The sequence below is a fragment of the Colius striatus genome, chromosome 7 (genome assembly GCF_028858725.1).
Source record: "Colius striatus isolate bColStr4 chromosome 7, bColStr4.1.hap1, whole genome shotgun sequence".
Taxonomy (NCBI): domain Eukaryota; kingdom Metazoa; phylum Chordata; class Aves; order Coliiformes; family Coliidae; genus Colius; species Colius striatus.
This window is the reverse complement of record NC_084765.1, coordinates 18,459,805-18,482,064: the sequence shown is the minus strand read 5'-3', so window position 1 is coordinate 18,482,064 and position 22,260 is coordinate 18,459,805. Positions and strand designations below refer to the sequence as shown.

Sequence of the window (22,260 nt, the reverse complement as noted above, 5' to 3'; positions counted from 1 at the left end):
TGGCAAGTACTTCTGAGAGGAGAGGGGTGAATTCCAAGTAGGAAAAACTTGTCTTCCTGTGGTGTACTCGGAGAAAACACCCATTACTGAACACAGCCAAGGGAGAGAGCAGGGGAAAGTTAGATCCTCAGACTCAAAATGGCTGTGATGTAAGCAACTAACCCTTGCTGCCCTTCTGTAACAGCTGCAAGAATGAGTTACAGGAGGCGGTGGTGCCAGTACCTTTCATCTACTTTATTCTGTTAAGCCTGGCTTTATGATCTTTGTTGGTAGTAACAAAAACTGACTTGCAAGGGCTGTGGTTTGGGGCTGGAAGGAGCACAGGTATTCTTATGTTTCTTCCTTTGTCGACTTCCCCCTTTCAGATCATGTAACCACTCTTTTCAGTGGTTTTAGTGAGAAGTTCCCCCCCCCAGCTCTGTTACTGCCTTGCTTGGCTGCTGCAAGAGCAAAGCTGACGTTTTCAGGAGCTACCCTGTCACCACTCAGCAAGGCTCTTCCATGCACAGACGAATTTGTTCTAGTGGCAGTGAGCTGTTCCATGAGTTTTGTTGTGCCCTAGCCTGTGGAATGAGACCTGTGGTGCTTAGCTGCTGGCTACTGAGGTGAGGGGAGGACTACAGCTATATCCAGAATAACTTTTTCTGCCCCGTCTTCTTATGATTTGATACAGACTGATCCTGTGCTGAGTGTCCTCTTACCACCTTTAAATTCCTTCCTGAAAGTGCATCATTTTGATGAAAACTGCTGTTGACCAATCTACTAGGATAAAGAAGAGGGCGACTGACTTGGTTAACTGTTTAGAAAAGAAACTTGGGGCAGCTCTCGGAGAAAGCACTGAAAATACAGCCTTCGTTAGCTGCCCAGGGAACCAATGTATTCCACCGAACCACCCCATTGGTATTCCTTGTGCAGGTCAGGGGGTGAGTCTACTCCAAGGTTTCACACACGTGTTACAGAATTTGCTAAAACCTCTGATGGTGGATATTTCTTCTCAAGACAAAATGAAAGCACTTTAAGCTTTCTTCCCCTGTACCTATTTGTGAAACAGTTGTCACCTGATGTCTTCGTACATGAGCAGTGACCTACCCAGAAGACTGTTGGTGCTCTGAATGGAGTTCACCACTCTGTGTTCTGCTGATCTCAGTGAGCTTCAGATATGAAGAAGCCAGGACTCTGTTCTGTGGATACTGTACTGAAGAATTTTGAAGTGTCATTGATGCTTTTTCAGTCTTAGCAATGATTTCCAGTTGCAAGGACAGCAGTGGGGTGGATGCATTGTATCCCCTGATGCTCTTGGAGAAATGCAAATGCTTGGGAGTGGCAGCCTAGCATCCCTTTGCAGAATCTTAGCTAAAACAGATTTTTCCTTGCTTCGTAAAGAAAGGCTCAAAGACATTGAAGGGAAAGGATAGCCTTGTGCCTGGAGATTACACTGGTAACCGATCATTACCAAATTGGCAGCAGGGGAGAGTGATTTAGTCACGGGCTTGATGTTGAAACATGTGAGTTTTCCTGACGGGCACACAAATGCTTTGCCATCTCAAATGAGCTCTGACTGAAAATCAGTCCTTACAAACACGACGGGGCAGGGAGGGTGACATGACATCTTCACTACTTGGAAAGCAAGGAGAATGTCCTGCACACTACTGGAAGGTAATGGCCAGTGGCTCTCTGGGGCCACTGTCAATCTGGTTTCACTCTTGATACCAAGGCCCAATTTTGCAAGCTACCACGTGCAGGCAGCTCTGCAACTCAGAAAGTTTGACTTAGGTAGGGCAGAGATATCTTGTAGGTTTCCTAGAAGGAAGATTCACTCCCAGGAGAGCAGGGCAAGGGGACTGCTCTGTTATCTTAGGAGTTGCTTGTGTGAAGCAGGTTGCTAGTGTCTGCCATGGAACTGGCTGAAATAAGAAAAAGACATCAAAGTCAGACTTTCCAGTGATGTTAACAGCTCTTGGGTTGGGCTTCGTTACCAGTGCCCTAGTCTTACTGACTGCAGGCAACAATTTAAAGTAACATGCTGAAGGCAATGCTGTGACTGAGTACCCTCAGCTTCCCTTTAAAATTCCTGTTGGCTACCAACCACCAAGGTCTTACCTGAAAAAACAAATAGAGGTTGTTTTTGTCATCTCACATGTACTAACTACTCACCATTGATTGGACTAGAAAACAAATGCAAGGATGAGAGATTGCATGAGAAGCTGTCTTGGTGGCATCACAGTGTGTAAGGGTAGAAGGGAACTTGCAGTGTTCTGTTAGGAGTTTGATGCACGTGAAAAGCTGCCACGTAAATCTTGCTGCCCTGGTATACTGCAGGATTACGAGCAATTGCAGGATTTTTGCAGCACTTACTGAGGACAAAAGCATTTGAAGGGGATAACGTATTTTTGAGAAAAACATAGTTGTTTGCCAGCCTGTTAGTGCCAGTACCCGAGCAGCACCCTGCGGGAGATTACTGTGCACATAGCTTGTCTCATTAACTTGCTTCAGCAGGGCAGCATGAGCCCCCTCAGACAGGCAGCCTTGAAGACCAAGGCAGAGCAATGCAAACAACTCGGGGTGCGATTGCTGTTGAGAAATCAAGTGAAACTAGCCCCAGCATCACCGCAGCACTGTTGTTTCTCTTTTCCAGATGTGGTAGGAACGTTAAGGTTTGTGAAATGCTGAAAAAAAGAGGAAGCAGTGTTGGCTTGAGAACAAGATTGTTTTTGTGGTTACAAGAGTTAGGGAGGTATATGCAAACAAGGTTCAAATGTTCAGTTTTGATGCAGATTTCCCCTGAAGTCACAGCCCATTGACTAGTTCTTCTGCAGCAGCAATCCCTGTCTGGAAAATGCAAGACAGGATGTTTTCTTTAGGTTTGGAAACACCTTTCCATGTCATCAGAAGCATGGGGTGAAAGCATTGTGATCATCTTGGTGTTAAGGGCTTTTAGGAGGGTCAAGGCTCAGGTGTGCCAATGGTCACTCTTCAGGTGGAGGAGATGAGGGCTGACAAGGGTTACACAATCACACTAAACCCAAGGGAGGAAGGAAGGAAATTACAAAAACAAGTAGAGGCACAAAAGGAATAGAAAGAAGGGTGGGTATAGGGCATAAACAGAGAACTTGAGGTAAGTGAGGTCAGCTCTTTAGGTACTCCAGGATGGAGCTAGTATGTGTCAAGGGTAGTTCTTGGCAGCTAGTTGAGGTGGTGGGCTCCAGGGTAGGACCCGGAACAAAGATAAGGCTGGACTCCTGCCTATCTGATGTAAGCAAAGCACAAACATTTAATGAAAAAAACCCTCTTGTCTGTAGGAGCTGGAGTTCGAGGCCTAAGTTGAGATCAAATATTGGATTTAGACAGGAGTTACCTGTTGAGTTTGGTTGCCTCGGTCAGCTGCCTGTGAGACAGCAGACAGCCATTCTTACAACCTGGATGGCGTCTCTGTAGGGAGGGTACTAGCTGCCCTGGTCTTCTTTGAAAGGACACTTGAAGGGGAAGGAATGGGAGAGGGGCTATTTGAATGACTTCTGCTGACAGAATTGGTGGCATTTTTATGGGGAGGAAGGCTTAGCTTTCATTAGTCTGAGAGCTGCTAAGTACAGGTATAACAGTGTCCCAAATGAGCAACTCCTGACCGGTTCTGAGAAAACTAATGCAAGTAGATTTCTGTCAAGATGAATTAGGTTTGTATTTTTTAAAAAAACCCTGCAGAAAGTGCTTTTTCCCTCTGTTGATTCTATTAAAAAAAAAAAACAAACCACTTGTGCTTTTTGTTTTGAGGCCCCAAACTTCCCTCCTGCTGATCTGGCTTCCTTGCTTTGAGCAGCTGCTTCTCTTGCAATGCTGATCCTTTTGATGTAATATTTCACACCTGTCTAATTGTCTGAATCACTACAGTCTGCATTGTTTATGACAAGGAGATCGTTCCACTTTCTGAAATCTATTTTGATCTCCCAAGAGCACCGTGTCTCTCCCCCAGTGCTGGTCCGTGGTGAGCTGATACGCCACGGGCTTGCCCGTGCACAAGCACTACTAAAATTTTCAGCTGCCCTGACTAAAGGTAAGCGTGTTGGTGAACTTAGAGAAGCTACTACGTGGGTCTTTGGTCTCCTCTAAGGGACTAGCTTGCAGACCTGCTTCAGGCAGGCGGTGGTACTACTGCCGTGACACGACGGCCGGCGAATAACCCCAATGTCCACGGGGGCCGCGTCCCCCCGGGCTGACAGAAGGAGTTCACCGGAGGAAGGGTTGGAAGGAGGGCCCAGCTGCCTCCCGCCCAACGCTGGGGCTTACGGAGGGGCCGAGCTGAGTGTCACCGCCCCTCAGCTCGGCGCCTCCGCCGGTCGAGGGCGGGCCCGAGGGCCGGGCCGCCTCATATAAGCTCGGCGGCTGCCGCTGGCATCACTGAGGTAGTGTGGGAACCGGTAGTAGCGTCTTCCGTGCTCCGTTCCACACGCCCAGCGGCGGTGTGGTGTGAGAAGAGCCCCGCGGCTTCCCCCTTCCCCATCGCGGAGGCCATGTTCCCTCCGGACTCCACCTGGAATATCTCCTTCGCCGGCTGCGGCTTCCTGGGAGTCTACCACATCGGGGTAGCCAGCTGCCTGCAGGAACATGCGCCCTTCCTCGTTGCCAACGCCAAGAAGGTCTACGGTGCCTCGGCCGGGGCTCTGACCGCCACCGCCCTCGTCAGCGGCGCCTGCCTCGGTAAGCGCGGGCCGGGCACGGAGCGTTCGGCACCGGCGGGCGGCCCTTGGGCGGGCGAGCTCGGCCCTGCGTGCCGGCCCTGCCACCGCCGGGCCAGCCGGCTGCTGGAGGCCACCGCTCCTTCTAGCCTGCCCTTCCTCGCTGTCTTTTTCATGACAACAGCAGCGGGTGTGTGTAGTGTGTGTGTAAATAGCGATCCGCCCTCATCCTTCCCAGATGCGTGCGGCGCTTTGTTTTTCAGGGCTTTACCTCAGCGTTCTTCCCCTGCCCTCCCTTTGCCTCAGGCTGAGATCCGAGGGGGTGTTTGGAGCCCCTCAGCCCCGTAGGACAGTGAAGCATGCGTACAAAACGGGTCACCGGCCTCTATGGGCCGGCAGGCCGGTGAGCGGGTGCTGCCGCGTCCCGCAGAGCAGGTGTCTGCAGAGGGGGTCACCCTTCAAGAAGACCCCGATGGTAGGAAGTCAGCACAGGGGTTCTGGTTTTGACCCCCTCCATAGTAATGCAGACTTGTGGGGGCTTGTATCGTGGATTTGGCTTGCTTGAGTGTGGGTCTGGTAGGGCTGTTAGTGAAGAGGGAAGCTGAACGCTTGCCGTGTGGGCACCAACTCTTGGTGGCTGTGAATGGGAGGTGAAGCAGCTGGTAATAGAGACATCAAGCAACGCGTTGTATGTATGGATTAGGGTTGAACAGCATCTCAAAGTAACCAGGAAGCCTCTCTTTATTCTGTCTTAGCATCTTTATTTCTGGAAGAGGATCATTCCTCTGGGCAGTTTTCTTGTCCTCTGTGAGAGCTAGATCTCCAGTTTAGCTAGATGTTAGCCCTGTTTTCAATTTACAGAGGAAACCCTAAAAAATTATCTCTGAAATAGGCACACAGTGTAGCCTTTTCCTGCTTAGGACATGTCTGGGGAGCAGCTGAAGAGAATGGTGTGTGATGCCTTCTGCTTTTTCTCTGTTTTGAAGTTCAACTGTTTTTGCAGACGGGGAGAAGTCAACAAATGTGCTGGAGTCTGTATTCGGAAGTTTTTATTTTGAAAACAAATGCAGGGGGGAAAAAGTGTCTTAAACTTGAAAGGGCAATGTGGTGTGAGCAAATCAGGTTTGTCTATTTCGTTTCAGAGGATTGCATGCCTTTCCTAGAGCCAAGTGAAACTTAAGCTGTTTACTGCTTGAACTCCTCTTGATTGCAGGTGTCTTTCCATAGCACTACCTGTGCAGCAAAAGTTGTTTGAAGTTTCTCCCTCCTTAGCATTTTGTTTTTGGAAATACCCAATGAAGTGAACCTTTTCTTCTGGAGGTTGATGAGAAGCTCCTAGCAGCCATTTAAGCCTCAGTCTGAGGTCTCAAAGGCTGTAGTTATGCCAGGTTGACAGCTTTTATCATGGACAAGGCAAAAGGCCTCCTCTAATCTCTTCTCCTGCAGGGATCTATTTGTTGATAGCTGCCAGGGATTTGGCTGATTTACTTTCTGTTGAACAGATGGCTGCCCAACTAGGTCCTGAACTGAGTGGTCGCTGTGCTTTGCAGAGGTGTGTCAGGAATGTGAGACAGGCTGGTAGTAGTGCCCAAATCCTCTGCTATGCTCAGATATTATAGTGCTGAGTAAGTCTGTTATCATGTCTACCTTTTTCATGCTATTTATGTGCCCAGAGCATACATGGCGTGTTAGGCGTTGCCCTCAGGGTGTTACCCAGCCTGCTAGAGAGCGCTCTATCAATCAGCAGTGGAATAGGTTTTCCCATTCCCTATGAATTACAAGGGGAAGCGCAATAAAGAGGTTTGAGTTAGGGGCCACCACCTAGGCAGCATTCACCTTCCTCCTGAGAGAGGGCAAGCTGTGCTGTTTAAAGCCAGCAAAGGCTTGGATCTTGGGTGTTGACTTTTGAAAGTAAAAGCAAAGGGGATGCTTGTTTGGGGTGTGGTATTGCTGCACTTTGTCCCTCTCATAAACCCTGACAGTACAGATTCCAAGTTGAGGTCCAGGGGTTAGAATGAAATCATAGGGAAAGTGGGGACAGAGCAGAAGGTATGGCTGCAGCTCATACTAGGAGAGCAGTTCATCCTATACAGGCTGCTGTAGGATTCTGAGTATCCCTGTTTGTCCTGCAGCTGGTTTCTTTCTGACAGGAGATATAACAGCCCATGAGCTGTGGAGCTTGCTGCCCTGCAGTGTTGGTTATCCTGTCCATCAAACTGTAGTGCTAAATAGTGTCTCTTGATAGATGACAAGCAGAGGGGAAAGTTGCTTATTTGGCTGTATGTAGATAGGGTTAGTGCCTTCACCCATGTATACTTGACTCAACTGTGCAAAGATAAGTAGTTCCTGAGGAAGAGTGGAACAAACCCTCTTCCTTTGGGTTTTTTTCTTTGGTTCTAATCTTTTGACATCCCAGTGAGAGAGAACAGAAATTTTCCTGAACTTAAAAATGTCCTACCTCACTTACTGTTTTCATTCCACCTTCTTCTTTCTGGCCTTTGCATCCGATTGGTTTGCCTCTGAGCTGATTCTGCTTTTTCCCCAAAGTAAGACCACACTGTCACCATATATATGGCAGTGAGGCCTTGCTGTGGGCTAATACTGAACTGAAAGCCCTGAGCAAGTGATCTGCAACCTAGAGAGCTTGCTGTGGCCTTCAAAGGTGTGTTTGAAATAAAACAATATTGAGCATGCATAGTAGCTGGGCAGAGGACCTTATTTCTGAATAAGAGGCCAGGAGGTATTGTCTGATAGAATGTTGCCTAGCTCCCGTTAAGCACTTTTCCATTAAGCTGTAGGGATCTTGGATTTATTCTCCAGGGCTACAACAGTGATATTGTCCTGCATCTGAAGTTCTCTCTCCAGTTCTGATTTTTCTGTTCGCTGGCATGTGAAAGCATTGCTATTTTTCCACTAAAATAACTTGTGTGGCCATCGAGGTGCATTGGGCAAAGTCTTGTGTGTTTACAAGTAACTAGGTTGTCCATACTGCAGTGTTGTGGTATGAATCATTTATTGTCCTAAGGGTTTTCTGGGGAATGGGCTTGTGTCTGTTGTGCCTGTGTCTTCTCTTGGGGCTGTTGGAGTCTAGCACACCAGGAAAAGGCACTTTATATGCCAAGAAAGGGAGAAGTCTTTTTGCACTGGCTTTGCAGTCTCCTCCTTATGCATACGTCAAGTCCCAGAGCTCTGAGGATGCTTACTTGTCTGAATAAATCCTGAATTCACTGTTCTGGATGTGCAGCCACAGTCAGATTCTTAATCCAGAGATGTATTTTTGGTAAAGGTCTTGAATCCTCTCACTCTGGTCAGCTGTATAGAATTTGTGCCTGCTTTGGCAGTGCAGCAGCCTGGCTGAGTGATGGGATGGGAAGCTGTAATCACGAAAAGCTGTTTTTGAGCTGGTGCTAAGGTCCTGGACTGTGCTTGTGACTCATAGTTAACCAACAGCATCTCAATTGTCTGTGTAACATGTGAATATTATCCTATACAGCTCTCATCTGAGGATGATGGAACTGATGAATTGCTGCTTTTTTTGGGAGGGAAGAGGTGGGATCTGCTGCCAGAGGTAAAGCTGGCTATCAACCCCTTCTGTGGGAGCTGGCTCTTCTGAAGTGTGACAATGTCAGTAGAAAGTGCTAAAGCAAGCTGCAGGGATGGTTCTAGTACTAAGAATAAAGAAAGGAGGCCACATATCTGCTAGATTGAGCACCACTGCTGGGGGTGTTCTGTGGAGAGTTCTTCTTGAGTTGTTTACAGGATTTTAAAATTATTACTATATTTTAAAACTAGTATCTTTGCCAGGACTCTCTCAATCAACCTGAGACAAAGTAGCAGTTGTCTGACCTTCAGGTTTGTTTGTCAGCTGTCACCATGTTACTAACAAGGAAATACACTGCAGAACTCCAGAGACTTTTTCCATTGGGTAGCAGGAGAAAGAAACCACCAAACATCCTCTTTTACCTTCTGAAATCAAGATAATGAATGATAGAATCTTCAGTGTTGTGCCTGTGAAACTTTATTATCTGCATGCAAAGGTTTAAGGACTGGACATGGGGATTATTTTCTGTGTATGTTAAGCCTAACCAGATTAAGAGAGGGAAATAAATCAGTTTAGTCTCTGTGGAGTCTGGAGGGCAATGCCAGTTTCTGCTAGCCAAAGTGTAAATTGTGAAGCATATCCATGGGGAGTATATGTGATGCTGTCTTGTGTGGCTGTGTGAGGAGATCTATACATCTCCACAAGTACACAAAGGAAAGCTTCTGTGGCCCCTCAAAGCTCGAGTCCCTGCCTGTGCAGGGATTGTCATTCATAGCTCTCACACAGGCCGTAGCTGGGGGAAAACTTGTTGAGCTCAGCAGCACCAGTCCAGCTGATGGCAGGAGAAGCACCCTTATGTACAGACACAGACATAAGTGTAGTTTATGGGGAACCTCCTGCTGCTTCCTCGAAGGGGCGAAGCTGATGCTCCTTTCTCTGTTGGAGAGGGGAGGTGGTGACATGTTCAGATATGTTCACTGGCGTGGTGGAGAAGTTGCTGTGCCTGGCTCAGCACTATCAGCAGTCACAGGGCTACAGGCTCAGGTAAGATGGCAGCCAAGTAGAGCACCCTGCAATACCTTTTGCTGGGGGGAAGGAGATTGTCCCTGTTGTCTGGCTAGCTCATAATATCGAAGTTCCCATAAGGACAGGTGCTCTTGCAAGCGTCTTGTGGGATGAGTACAAGGGAAGCCAAGCAGTCGCTTATTGGTGGGGGGGGAAGTCATAGCAATGCAGATGTTTATTTTTCTGTTGCCCCAGATAGATGGTAGGTGTGCAGAGCAACTTGGTGCCCAGTCTTGCTCTGTCAGCCGCAGCAACACCTCTCATGAACTCATAACATATTCAGGCTATTCTGCTTCTTTCTGCTCAGGCTATTCTGCTTCTTTCTGCTCATTATCTCACAAAACTCTTCAAGGCACCCACAAGTCCCCCCTGTAAAATATGAGAAGCTGTCTGGTATTTTTCAAGGTCCTATGTCCAGTTATTGATTATACTTGGAAGTTAACTTTTGTATTTGATAAATAAAAAATCTTCCTCAGAATCCTTGTTCTGCTTTCCAGTTCCAAACTCCAGCTGCTGTAGCAGTGGCAGCAGCTCTGCTCCACGTGCAATACCTGGTGGTGTTTTCTTCCTGTCTCAGAGGGCTGTGCTGCCTTCCAGCACATTGGACTTGAGAATGACAGTATTCTGATGCTAGCCCCCTGCTTACTCTGGGCTTCTCTATGTTTTCCTTTGTGCCCTCCATGAAGCCTGGATGAAATGTTTACTGCATTGACTGGAGAAGATTTTAAATTCTGCTTTGCCTGCTTTGTACTGTACTTGAAGAGGGCCATAGCAGGGCTAGAGAAACAGTAGTTTAGTCAGCGTTCCTTCTTTCTGGGGCTGGGAATGGGCAAATCTCTCCTAATTTCAGGGCCTTTGCTCAGAAATATTGTACTCCAAGGACAAATGTGAGCATGTGACTTCTGTCTACTTTGCTCTCCATGATGCAAGCCCTGCAGCATTCCAATCTGGTGACCACTTTCACATTGAGTCCTCTGCTCTTCAACACTCCTGTTGTCCACCTCTAACATGTGACCTCTTTCTTTCTGCTAAGTGTTCATGGGATCTGATGTGAAAGTCAGGATGTGCCTTCAAGAACCTGGGAGTTAAGGGAGCCCATGTATGTGTATTTGCCTTGGGCTGTCTTTGTTGTGAAGCAAGTATAAGGCAGAAGGGAGAGTAAGAGTTGGTAGAAAGGAGAGGTAGAGGAAATTACTCCATGTAGGAGGCTTTAAGTAAGTCTGTGTCCTTGGGGGAAAAGGCAGAATGTGTCCTGGAAGTGGTGTAGGGAGTCTGGGGCAGTAGAAAAGAAGCACATGGAAGGAATTGGTGAGCCTGAGAATGTAGAAAAACTGCTGGAAATTGTTATAGCTCTACCTATATAGCTCTATACCTATACAAGGGCTATAGAGGAAAGGAGGAGAGAGTTTGACACTTGAGATACAACAGCTGCTTGTGACAGGCCTGGAGTTGTTCTGATCTGCAGTACTCTGTGTCTGGGAGAGCTGCCTTTGGTGTTCCTGGAGGAAGGGGCTTTCTCCAGGTGAAAGGCTCAGGACAAGCCAAGTTCCATGTGGTTCCAGTGATGATGAGTCTGGATGATGTGTGCTTTGTTCTCACTGCTTGGGATGTGTCAGGTGTGGAAGCTGGTAGTTTTTAGCAGAAGCTACAGCTTTGTGCTGCCCTCTGACACTTGCCCAGATCTGAAACTGTGGCACTTTCTAATACAGAAAAAGGCCAAATTGACATTGATGGCTTTTGTCTGACAAGTCCTCTGGAATCAGGAAGCTTCATGAAGTGTTTTCTGTTTCCCAGTCTTTTGACCATGCCCTGCCTGAGAATGAGAACTATTCTCTTCCTCTTCTTCCGCGACAGTTTATTTGGATATGTACTGGTTTTAGAGGCCTTTTGGGTTCGTATTTTAAGGCTTGAGTACCATTTTTAGCATTGGAGGCTCTGGCAGTGTCTCTGAGCTGCCACTCCTACAGATTATCTGGTTTAGCATCCAGAAGTAGAAGAGGTGGCATCTGAGGGTGTAAATGAATCAGGGAGCACTTTACATTTGTTAATTACAAGAGTTGCTTTTGACAGCTTCATTGAAGACTGCTGATTCAGAGCTGGGCCTGGCAAAAGTTATTTTGGTGGATCGTGGAGGGAGGGTGTGGCTTCAGGCTGCTTCAGACTGGTGTAGAGAAAGTTAGAACCCTGTTTCAGGGTGTACTGTCAGCACAGGGGGAGTTACACTGATCTGTCCTGGTGTTCTTGTATAGTTGGATTGGTAAAAACTCCTTTATGGGCACAACCACTTAACTACTAGCCATAGTTGTGACTGGGAGACTGACGCTGGTGTTTGTGAAGGAAAGGTAGCATCGGTTTCCAGATATTGTTGTGTCACAGCTCTCAAGGAATGTAGACTGCCTTGTGGTCTGCCTGAAGATGCTTCATCAAAATTACATTCCTTCTAGAGCAAAATGCACTTGCCTCTCTTCTGAGGACTGCTTTGGAATGAAGCTTCTTGTTCCCGCTTACTTGCTGGAGCCTGCTCTACTCATGCCATGGCTGGTGGGAAGGAGTTCAGGGACGTAAGGTGACACTTAACATGCCTCTGTGAGGTGGAAGGGCAAAGCAGACACAGCAAGCAGCGTGCTCATGGGTACATGAGGAGGTTCTTGGCATGGATGGCAGCAGTTGGCTTACTGTGCAAGCACGAGGGAGCTGAGCACGATGTAGGCTGAGGGCCAGTTGAGGACTTCAGGGCTATTCTTTTAATTCTGTGCCAAGGGTTTGACAGCCATGCAAGTGTACACTGGGAAAGGGCAGGGAGAGAGAGGCTACTCTTTCCTGAATGTCAGAGCCAGCCATGTCTCTGCTAACATCTCTGCTGAATACAAAGCAATTGCTGCCTGCAAGCATGCAGGACAACATTCAGGGATTAGACTGAAAGCCATCAAAAGCTGGGTCTTGCTTTGGTGTTGCTCAGCTAGCTGAGGGTAACAGTTAGTGTATGATAAAGTTGGAGGAGTGCTGGAGTGGCACCTATTTTTTCAGACCCTGGAAACAGAAATAAGGACTGCTCACTCCACTTTTCTTCATGGATCTTTGGTGCAGGTGCCTGGCAAAGGTGCCTGTGGTCCTGTAGCACTGATCTCTCTTTTTCCAAAGCATCTTTCCTCCTGTGATGCCTCCCCTGTGAAGAGGAAGCTGTGCACTCGTTCTCTAGATGTGTGGTGCCATCTTCCAAACTGACCCTGAGAAGAGAGGCTGGAGTGTTTGTGCATGTGGTACATGAGGGTGGGACTTCATCCTTCTGCATGAGTTCCTGTTCAGAATAGCAACCACTGGAGACTTTGTGTTGGTGGTTTTCACTTGAATGAACAAAGCAAGAGTTGTGTGTGGTTCCACTTGTGCCTCTGTTCAGAAAAAAGCAACTTCACTTTAATACAATGTTTTTCGGTCTGTTTCTCCCCCTCCTCTAGCTTTCCCTCCATGAGTACTTGCTCTTAAAAACATTACCCCGAACACAGCACTGCTCCGGCTCAGAGTGAGCAGCAGACATCTCTTTCCCAGTCTTTTGGCCATGCACTGCCTGAGAATGAGAACTATTCTCTTCCTCTTCTTCCACAGCAATTTATTTGGATAGATACTGGTTTTAGAAGCAGAGCTGCACCTTCTCTCACTCTTTGAATCCCCTTTTCTTGTCACCTTGTGCAATTTGAGTTGCACTATGGCATTGACAGGGATTGATGGATGAGGACAGGATGTGGCTTTTGGTACAACTTGCCTGCCATCCTGAGCAACTTTTCCTGTGCAATTATACCACTTTTATTTCTCTCTAATGGAAGGAAGAGGAATGCAGCATTAAGCCTCGTATTAGGGAATTACAGTGGTGAAAGATTAGGCTAGTGGGGATTGCTGTTGTGGTTGTGACACGGAATGGTCCTGGCTATCTGCCCTTGACTTTCCTATTGTTTGTTTCACAGTAGAAGCTGTGTTGTCTTCTGATTTGTGGTGCAAAAATATCAGCTCTTGGATGCAGAAGCAAAGTGGGCTTCAGCTTGCAGAACATCTGTCACCTGCTGAGGCTTTTCTGTGCCAGCACTACATTAAGTCCAGCGTGAAGGTTTAGCTTGGGGATGTGATTAAGCTTGACAGCTCTGTGCCTGTTCTCCCAAAGCCTTTTGCTTCAGTGCGAAGCGCAGCAGTCTGCTCTAAGTTGAGATGAGTTATGAATGGAGGAACCTGGTCTAGAGGAAGAGCTTTGAGAGCTGGCCACGCTGGAAAACCTATCACTTCCTCTCAGTGTTTCCAGCTGTTCTACCTGTAAGGTCAGAATAGATGTTGCTTACCCCAGTCTGATAGGGATCCTTGGAAGTTACTCCATTGGGTATGGATTAGTGCTCCTCAGTCTTGAGCAAAGGGAGAGAAAGGCTGTTATTTACACCAGGTGGCCAGGCTTTCTAAGAGATCTCCTTTGCAAAACCATATGCTTGGTGAGCTCTGGGGTTAAACCCCTGCAGAGCTCCCAATGGGAAGAGCTACCTGCCACAGGGAACACCCAGTCAAGCAATAGGGCTGTCTGCAGACTGAGTCGGTGTTGGCAGAAGGAGGTGTTTGTAACCTATGTATCACAAAAAAATGGAAAGCTTGCTTCTTGTATCTCTTACCTGATGCCAAGGCAACTGAGCTGTTTGTTATTTCATGTCAAAATAGAAGGATTGAATTAAATCTTTAAAATAAATACAAAGAAACCTCAGAACAACAAAAAATAGAGAAGTCCTAGAAGAACAGCTTGTTCCAGTACATGGTGTTTCTCAATATTACTGACTTACAGGAAGATGTGCACAGATGTGAAAAGAATTGGTGCCTTTAAAGACTTGGTGCCCTGCTAGCTGCTGTCATCTAGTCTCAGATGTTTAAAAATGGGTGGGTTTTTCTGTTAGATTGTGGTAGGTATACAATCCCTGTCAAATGAGGGATAGATGTCCTTTCTATACTCAGTACCTTTAGGTATCTGTCCAGTATTTCACACTGAAATGAAAGAGTGTACCCTACTGCTGGTGGGAGCTATCTCCTGAAAATGTCTTGTGAGGACAGATCATAAGACATTCTCTTTATTTTCTGTTGGGATAACATTTTCTTTGGCCCCCTCTTTGTCACCTGTCCAGCCTCAGCGATAGGTACATAGGAAACATCTTGAGTGAGGTTCCCATTCAGCACAAATCAGCCTTTGTTCAGCTGAAGGCCTGCCAAGTTCTTACTGTTGTGGGATAAGGAGTGGAAACCAGGTTGCTTCAGCATGAATGAAGGAAAAGGAACAGAAGTGCAGACAAGCAATAGGGTCTTTCACAAACTGAGGTCACTGCCCAGAAGAATTGGGGTTGTCCTTGGGACACCGTTGTGTTGCTGTGTGCTGTGCCATGGGGTGAATGAACAGGAACATTCTGGCAGCCTGAACTACCTGTGAGGAAACATCCAATAAAGTTCTCCATTAATGATTTTCTCAATGTCGTCTGGAAAACGTTTTTCAGTGCTTCTTGTTTACAGCTTCATAAGTTTCTGGGTTGGTGACAGGACTCTGCTCTTTCCTGGGAGAGGCCAGGCAGAGGCATGTGCATTGCTTGCTCTCAGTGCCTGAAGAGGAGGCAGGTGCAGGATGTGTGCATGCTGAGCTGGAGCAGCTTGGAGATTTGTGCTCAGGAAGAAGGTGGAGCAGCTCTCCTGAAATCTGTGCTTGTTATTAGAGACTGGCTTACAGTTCCTCTGTGGATGAGATACAGGAACAGCTGAAATAGCAAGGGACAGGTAACCAAGCTAAATTAACCCTTAGGGAGATCATGCTAGTAAATTCCTTCTGATTCATCCTGTTCCGAAATTCAGCTCTGGACTGGATCCAACAATGGGAAACTGGAGAACTCCAGTGATGCTCAGCAACCACCTCAGTTTAAAGCAGCATGTGAAGATTGTAGATGGGGACTCATGCAGGGGGCACCTGTGCTGAGTATCACACAAACATTGCTCGAAGATGTAGCTAACTGAAACTTAGGTTCATGGTTATTGGATACAGGAGCTGATTCCTGTTGAGGCAAGATGCTGGGGGAATGCCAAGAGCAACTGCACTTCCTTCTGCTGGCTGACTGGCTTTGGTGTGTCTGGCCAGCCTGCAGCCTTAGCTGGATTGTGGGAGGAGAGAGGAGTGGTGCCTCTTGTGTAGTAAGGAGCCCATTTGAATCCTAGTTGGTATTGAAGGAGAAGCAAGTTTAGTGAGGGTCTGCACAGTTCCTTGCCTGCCCAGCAGTCAGGTGTGACTTTTCTGCCTCCTACCAGAGATGTTCCTCCATCCATCACCTGTCTGTGCTGCCTTCTGTCCTCTCTGTCTGTTGGAGAGCCTTTCCTTTAAGCTTGCTGTTTACTACTGCCCTAACCAGAGAGCAGGAATGTCCCTGGCGCAGAGGGTGGTGATCTCTGTGCTGAGATGGAGCTCTTCCAGAGGGAGTTGTAGTGTCATGGGTGAGCTGCAGTCACAGAAGCTGCCTGGTGGAATGTCCTGAATGCCCCTCTCCCCTTCAGCCTGCTCTGCTCCTACTTTTGTGTGTGTGTTAGGCTTTTATAATTTTTTTCTACTTAAAATACTTTGATTCAACTCTCCTTTTGCTGGCTGGGTTTTGGTGTGGCCTAATGTCAACAGGAGAGCATCGTGGTGCCCTTAGTGCAAAAGCTTTGGTGTTGAAGATGTGGGTCTGAAGAGGCCCTTTTTTCCCACTTGCCGTCTGTTCTGATGTGAGGTTTAACCTTTGTTTAACCTTTGTGATGGTCCTCATCCCTATACATTGCACAGCCTTGAAGTGCACTTTGATTCATCTCCGAGTTCTTAGCTGCAGTTAACCACAGTCTTCACTGCAACCTTGCTAACAACAGTTTTAGGTGATCGATCTTCAACTCTTCTTTTCCACAGGCAGAGTAGCAGCAGGCTGCTGGGGCTGAATGTGTTCGTATACAGTTATAAATAGAACACTTTGCTTGAGTGTTTTCCAGGTTGGAGAAAGGTAGTTCAGGGAACACAAGGCAGGAAAGACTTAGATACTGGGCTATTTTGGAGTCAAGCATGACTGGTGGGAGTGAAGGCCAGTTCTTTAAGGGAACAGTCTTGCTACGTTATAAGCTAATGTGAACATGGATTGACATAGCTTAAAAATAAAATGTGTGACCTAGCAGCTGCCTTCAAGTCTTCTCACACGGGTAACACTAACTTGCCCCTTGTAGCCACTGCAGAAGGAGCACAGGATGAAGCAGGGGAGGTGGTGCAGCTGGCTGCCCTTGGCTGGCACAGGAGACAATGGGGTGTTTCAGGACACAACTGTCTGATGCTCCTTTGTGTCATCACAACTGATATTCAGATAAGGATTGTGGCCCTGTGGTACTCAGGTTCATATATAACAACCATCACAGGGGCAGTGGTGGGGACAGGGAAGAAGGAGGATATGACTTTTTTTCCTAATGAGAATGAAATATTCCACACATTAGTATAATTTTTAGAGTAATATTGACCTATTGAATCTGTACAGGGAGTTGAAGTGATTGGAAGTGATTGAGAAGAATGAAATGTTTTCCCAACAAGCAATAATGCCTATTAGGGATTGTCTCTGCTCCTTGGTATGTACCTCAATAAAAGAACCTAATTTTGCCTTTTCATGTGACAGATCCTTCAGAAATCATGGGAAACTTTTTTTTTTTCTCCTATGGACAGGAATTGGCAATGGACTAGTCCTAGTAATAATTGACAGCTTGTGGCTGATCTCTGTAGGACTTGTTTCTCTTGCCCAGCTCTCATTCAGCTGTTCCCTTGGGTAGGCTGCAAGCAGAATTTGAGCTGGTTTTCCTGGAATAGCACTTCTGGTAATAAACAGGATTAAAACACCGTGACCTCTTCTTTCTCCTCGGAAATGTATTTCCAAGAGGGCTTTTCATCTGTCATGGATCTAGCTACATAAACCTGCCTTAGCTGGCTGACCTCTGAGCTAGCCTTATTTCCAGGAAAGCTGGTGGTGCTGCTGCAGATCTCCCTGTGCCTGTTTCTTCCTACAGCCGTTCTGCAGTCAGCTTCCATGCAAGCAAGCCAACAAGTTCACAGTATCTCACTGCCCAGAAACTGAAATAGCTCAAGCTCCTGTGCATATGCGTGTATGCACACACATATTAAGAAACAAAAACAACCAACACCCAGGAAATATTCAAATAATTAATTGCTAATTAGCAATAACTCTTATTTTGTCCTCTTGGCTGTGAAATGGTGATAGAGCAGGCAGCTGCAAATGAAGTCTTCTCTCAAATGTTGAGGCAGTCTGTTTCCTGGCACAGTTAGGACTTTGCTGGTTTGTTTTTCGTAAGAAAACCTCTTTCTTAAAAAAGCTCTCATTTAGCTCATTCATAAGCTCAATTTATTTGCAGTTGTTTCCAGTATTGCTACCAAATCTTTCTGCATTCTGAGATGCAAAATCTGAAAACATTGTTCAGTAAGCCCCATCTCTTAGGTGGCACCCCCCCACCTCCAGCATAGCCTTTGCACACAGGATGTGTCCCCACAGCTGCACTCTCAACACCCACTCTCCCACTGGGATTTTCAGCAAAGCCAACAACTCCCTTGGTGCTGTGGAGTTTCCTGGGGTCATGCAGCCAAGGGGTTGAGCTGAGTTTCATTAAGTTTTTGGCTCTGTTGCAGTTTCTTTGTGTTGACATTTCTCCCCTTGTCAAATGTGCAGGCATTTTAGGGAGTGTTTTGGCTGCTAATATCATGGTGCTGATAAAAGGTAATTTCTGTGAGACTGACTTCCTTCATGTTGGGAAGGGTGCTGAACCATGTGACTGCTATTTGGAACAGGCTGAGCTCAATGGCTTACTGCTAATTGAGTAAGAAAGATCAGAATTAGACTGCTAAACATTACTCTGGGACAGAGCGAAAGACTGGGATTATAGTGCTAAAAATTGCTCTGGGGAATGGAACTTGGATTTTGTGCTAAGTTGGTACCTCATAGTGCCTAAAGAACTGACCCCAGAGTCTGTGGTCATGTTCAACGGTCCAGATCTGTGTGTGCTTGAGCTACTAGTGTTGATGGGTTTCCTAAGCACAGAATCACGTTCCCAAGCTGTGTTGGTGGAAAACATGTTGCTGGCACACGTGTATTGCAAAAGAGTGGGATGTGTCAACATAGCATTGAGGGTGTTGTTGCTCTCCTTTATATTTATTAACCTGGGTCTAACTTGAGGTCTTTCCTTCTGCTGCCTTTTCTGCTATTGTAAGACTGCGTGGGAGAGCAAAAAGGAGGGATTTTCAGATGGATTGAACTGATTGTCTTTCATCTTCCAAGAGGAGCTAAACTTCAGTTTGGTTTGGGAGAAATCTTAATTTGTGAAAGCATGTCTTTTCTCCTGGTTTCTTTAATTCTTCTTGTGTTCTTTTCACACATATATTCCTGATCCCCCTGGGAGTAAAGTGTTTGCCTGGTACTAGGAGGAACTGCTGTCTTTTATCTCACCATGGCTAGGAGATATGTGTGCACAAAGGGCAGCCTGCTGGGCATTGAGGGTTTGGCCTCAGTTGATGCGTTTGTTTTTTCTCTCGTCTCTCCTTTCCCACTTGAGAGCTCTGATGTTCTTGCCAGATTTGGCTCCTAGGGACTGTGAGATAATAGGCTTAGCAGATGCCTTCTCTTTTGTGCAGATGGGATGTCCCCTCTCCTCCAAACCCAGCAGGGCCACTGTGTAAAAGGGTAAAGCTGGCATGCCTTTGAGTACTGCTTGTGACCAGGGTCTAGTTAGTGGCATGGAATTAGACAGGGAAAGGATGGGACACCAAAGAGTCTGTAAGAGGCCCTATGTCACTGATTCTGTAATGTAATGTCTGTCTTGCTCTCCTAAGGTTTGGAGAGGCTGACATTCAGAGCAGACCTGGGATCACTTAGGTGGAAAGCACTGACATTCCTGTTTGCCATCACACTTGCTTACAGAGAGATGACTTTTTTCACGTCAGGAAAAAAAGGAAGATGCTTCCTGGAAAAGTCTTAGTGTTTTGAAGTGGATTTTGCCGTACACCCAAAGCTGTTAAAGCATCTCCCCTGTTGTCTTTGTTAGGAAGAACTTTTTTACCGTGAAGGTTGTTAAGCATTGAAATGAGCCGCGTGGGGAGGTGGTGGTGTCCCTTATCCCTTTGTGTATTGAAAAGACACATAGAAGAGCTGCTGAGGCACATGGTTTAGCGGCACATGGGCTTGGCAGTGTGAGGTTAGTGGTTGGACTCAATGATCAGCTCAAAAGATCTTAAAGATCTTTTTCAAACTGAAATGACTGTATGATTAGTCCATGTTTTCACCATCCCTGCACTGGCTAGTGAACCAGGATGTAAGAAACTGTGAGGCCTTAGCCAGACACGTGTTTTGTTTGGTTTTTTCCCTTGACTTTATAAAAGATACACAAGATGAGGGCAGCTCTTTGCAATGGGAGGATGGGACAGTAAACTTCCATGACTTCTGTAATACTGTCCATAATAGCCTCAGCTAGATGTATCAACTAGACGGGAAAAACCTCTGAGTACAGCTGTGAATGAGGCTTTTCTGTGCCTTGTTTTGTAAAGGAGAAGGCTGGTTTTGCTAGAATTTCAGTGTGCTTTTTTTCTCGTTGCAGGTGAGGCTGGTGCCAACATTATCCGAGTGTCAAAAGAAGCCCGGAAGAGGTTCTTGGGCCCCCTCCACCCATCTTTCAACTTGGTGAAGATCATTCGGCTCCTCCTGTCCAAGACTGTGCCAGATAATGGACATGAGGTTGCGGCGGGCCGTTTGGGCATTTCCCTGACACGGGTCTCTGATGGAGAAAATGTGATACTGTCAGACTTCAATTCCAAGGAGGAGCTGATACAGGTGACTGGAAATTTACTGCTAGGGCTAGGGCAGGTCTCCAAATGTCCTTAGTTCTGAAGTCTAATTGTCAACACGTGCCAACGTGGTGTTTTGAGCAGAGTAATAGGCTCGGTAGGCTTTGATTGGCTGCTTAAGTTCTGGATCTCTTTCCTCCTCAGGCATGTGTCTGCAGCACCTTTATCCCTGTCTACTGTGGACTGATACCTCCAACCTTGCGTGGGGTGGTAAGTAAGACTCTAAGATGCTCCTTGATTAAATTGGTTACTAATGAATGAGAAGGCAGAAATGATGGTACTAAATTTTGACAGTTTTCTTGCCTGTGTGCTGACAGCAATTAGCCTCAAAAGTCACAAGAAGTTCCCAAATAAACAACTTCCAACAGTGGATGTGCCTTTTTTCCACTACTACCTGCAGCTGGCTGTAAATGAGAAGGCCATATCTGAGGCTCTAGCCTCCTGCATGTGGAAAGAACTTGACTCCAGGATAAAAATCTTGAGTGTAGTCAGTCTCTCACATGCCTGTGAGGTTTTAACTAGTGGTGCTGATACCAGACCTCTTTTCCATGAACTTCTTCCTCTGAGAATAATGTTCTGCTGCCTGCTAGAGCTTTCTTTAACATCCTGTGAAAACCTGTCCAAAGCAATTTCTCTCTTCTGTGTCTGCATGGTAGAAATTAAAACATTTGAAAGCTGTACAGAGCTGAATATTGTAGTCATGCTTAAGGACCTCAGCTGAGCTTGGACTGCTCTTGTGCTACATAGGTTAATGCACACATTAAAAGGAAGTTTGTTTGCAAACTAAATAGTCAAAAGGGAGAATGTATCTGTTGGCCTGGTTTCACATAAGTGATCTGGCCAAGACACCTCAGTCTGTTAGAGCACATCATCAAATGTGTTCCCATTGATACTCGTGTCCTAAAAGCAAGGTCAGTTTTGCTGCTGTGCAATACACAACTTGAGTTGTTTTGTCTTGTGCAAGTGTGTGGGCAGGAAAATGACCCAGAAGAAATGTCCAGTGTCCAACCTTTCAAAGAAGTGACAGAATCAGTAATGATTTGGCATTTACTCAGCAACTGTGGGCAGAATTCTGGTCCCACAACTGGTGGCTCTTGCCCAACATTGCTTTGGGAGTAGTTGAGGTCAGTGTGGAACAGGCTAAATCTCTAAGTTCCAAAACTACATACAACATCAGGATTTCTGGAATGTGCAGCTGCCCTGGCACACTGAGGGTGACTTCTCATGTCAACATTCCTCATGGGGAAAGGTGAAGAGGGAATATATGAGATGAGGAAACTAATTCCTACCTCTTCCCCAGAAAAATATAGCTCTTTGTGTCTCTGAAGGATAGGATTGACAAGGGGAGAGGTTAAATTGGGTTTGGTATGAGCCTGATAAAAGGTTTTGAAACAGGACTGCATAGTTCCTAGTGCGCCTGTGGTGACTGGATCTGCTCCAGGACAGACTGGCAGGCCTGGCATGAGACCAGTTTTTGGGGCTATACAGTTTGTGTGCATGGTATAAAATCCATATTCCACCTTCCTCATTTGTTTTTTTTTTTTTTAATGCTTACTTCTCTGAGCTCTGGTAGCCCTGTGGAGTGGGTGATAAACATGGGTGGGGAAGTGGTGGGGGGAAAGGGAATTCTCAAACACATCAAGAACTGGAAGGGTCAATAGGTGACCTGCCAATATATGCTCTGGCCATGAACTCTCTGCGGCACATGGGTGAGATGAACCCCAAAGTGTCAAAAAGTTGATTATGAGCTTGTGTAGAGTGAGGGGCCCTGTGCATGGGAGGACATAAGGAAATGAAACTGTGCACCCTAGAAATTACCCCAGTCCATGAACCAGCCCCAAAAACTGCTGCTGCTCACACCTGCATCTTTTGGAGTCCCGATCTGTAGCTCGGTGTGCTGGTAGGGGCTTCACTGGAGGCTGGAGAGTGGTTGGGTTTGGGCTGCTGGAAATTCGGGCAAATCCAAAGAAGTGGCAGCTGATGCTGAGTCAGGATTGGTAATTGGCAACGTCTGGGGAGCAAAGGGCCCGAGAGCCGGGTCTGCACTTGTATTCCTAGTGTTCCATGCAGTGATAACGCATCAG

General features: G+C 46.6%; 1 protein-coding gene across 1 annotated transcript in view; it reads left to right on the top strand.

The window, feature by feature from the left end:
* The first annotated feature begins 4,381 nt into the window (after positions 1 to 4,381).
* Positions 4,382 to 22,260, top strand: part of PNPLA2 (patatin like phospholipase domain containing 2) — a 28,966-nt gene continuing 11,087 nt past the window's right edge. The window contains exons 1-3 of the mRNA XM_061999189.1: positions 4,382 to 4,692; positions 19,930 to 20,162; positions 20,321 to 20,386. Of these exons, the coding sequence (XP_061855173.1) occupies positions 4,506 to 4,692; positions 19,930 to 20,162; positions 20,321 to 20,386 (486 nt within the window). The 5' untranslated portion in view covers positions 4,382 to 4,505. The remainder of the gene's footprint in view (positions 4,693 to 19,929; positions 20,163 to 20,320; positions 20,387 to 22,260) is intronic.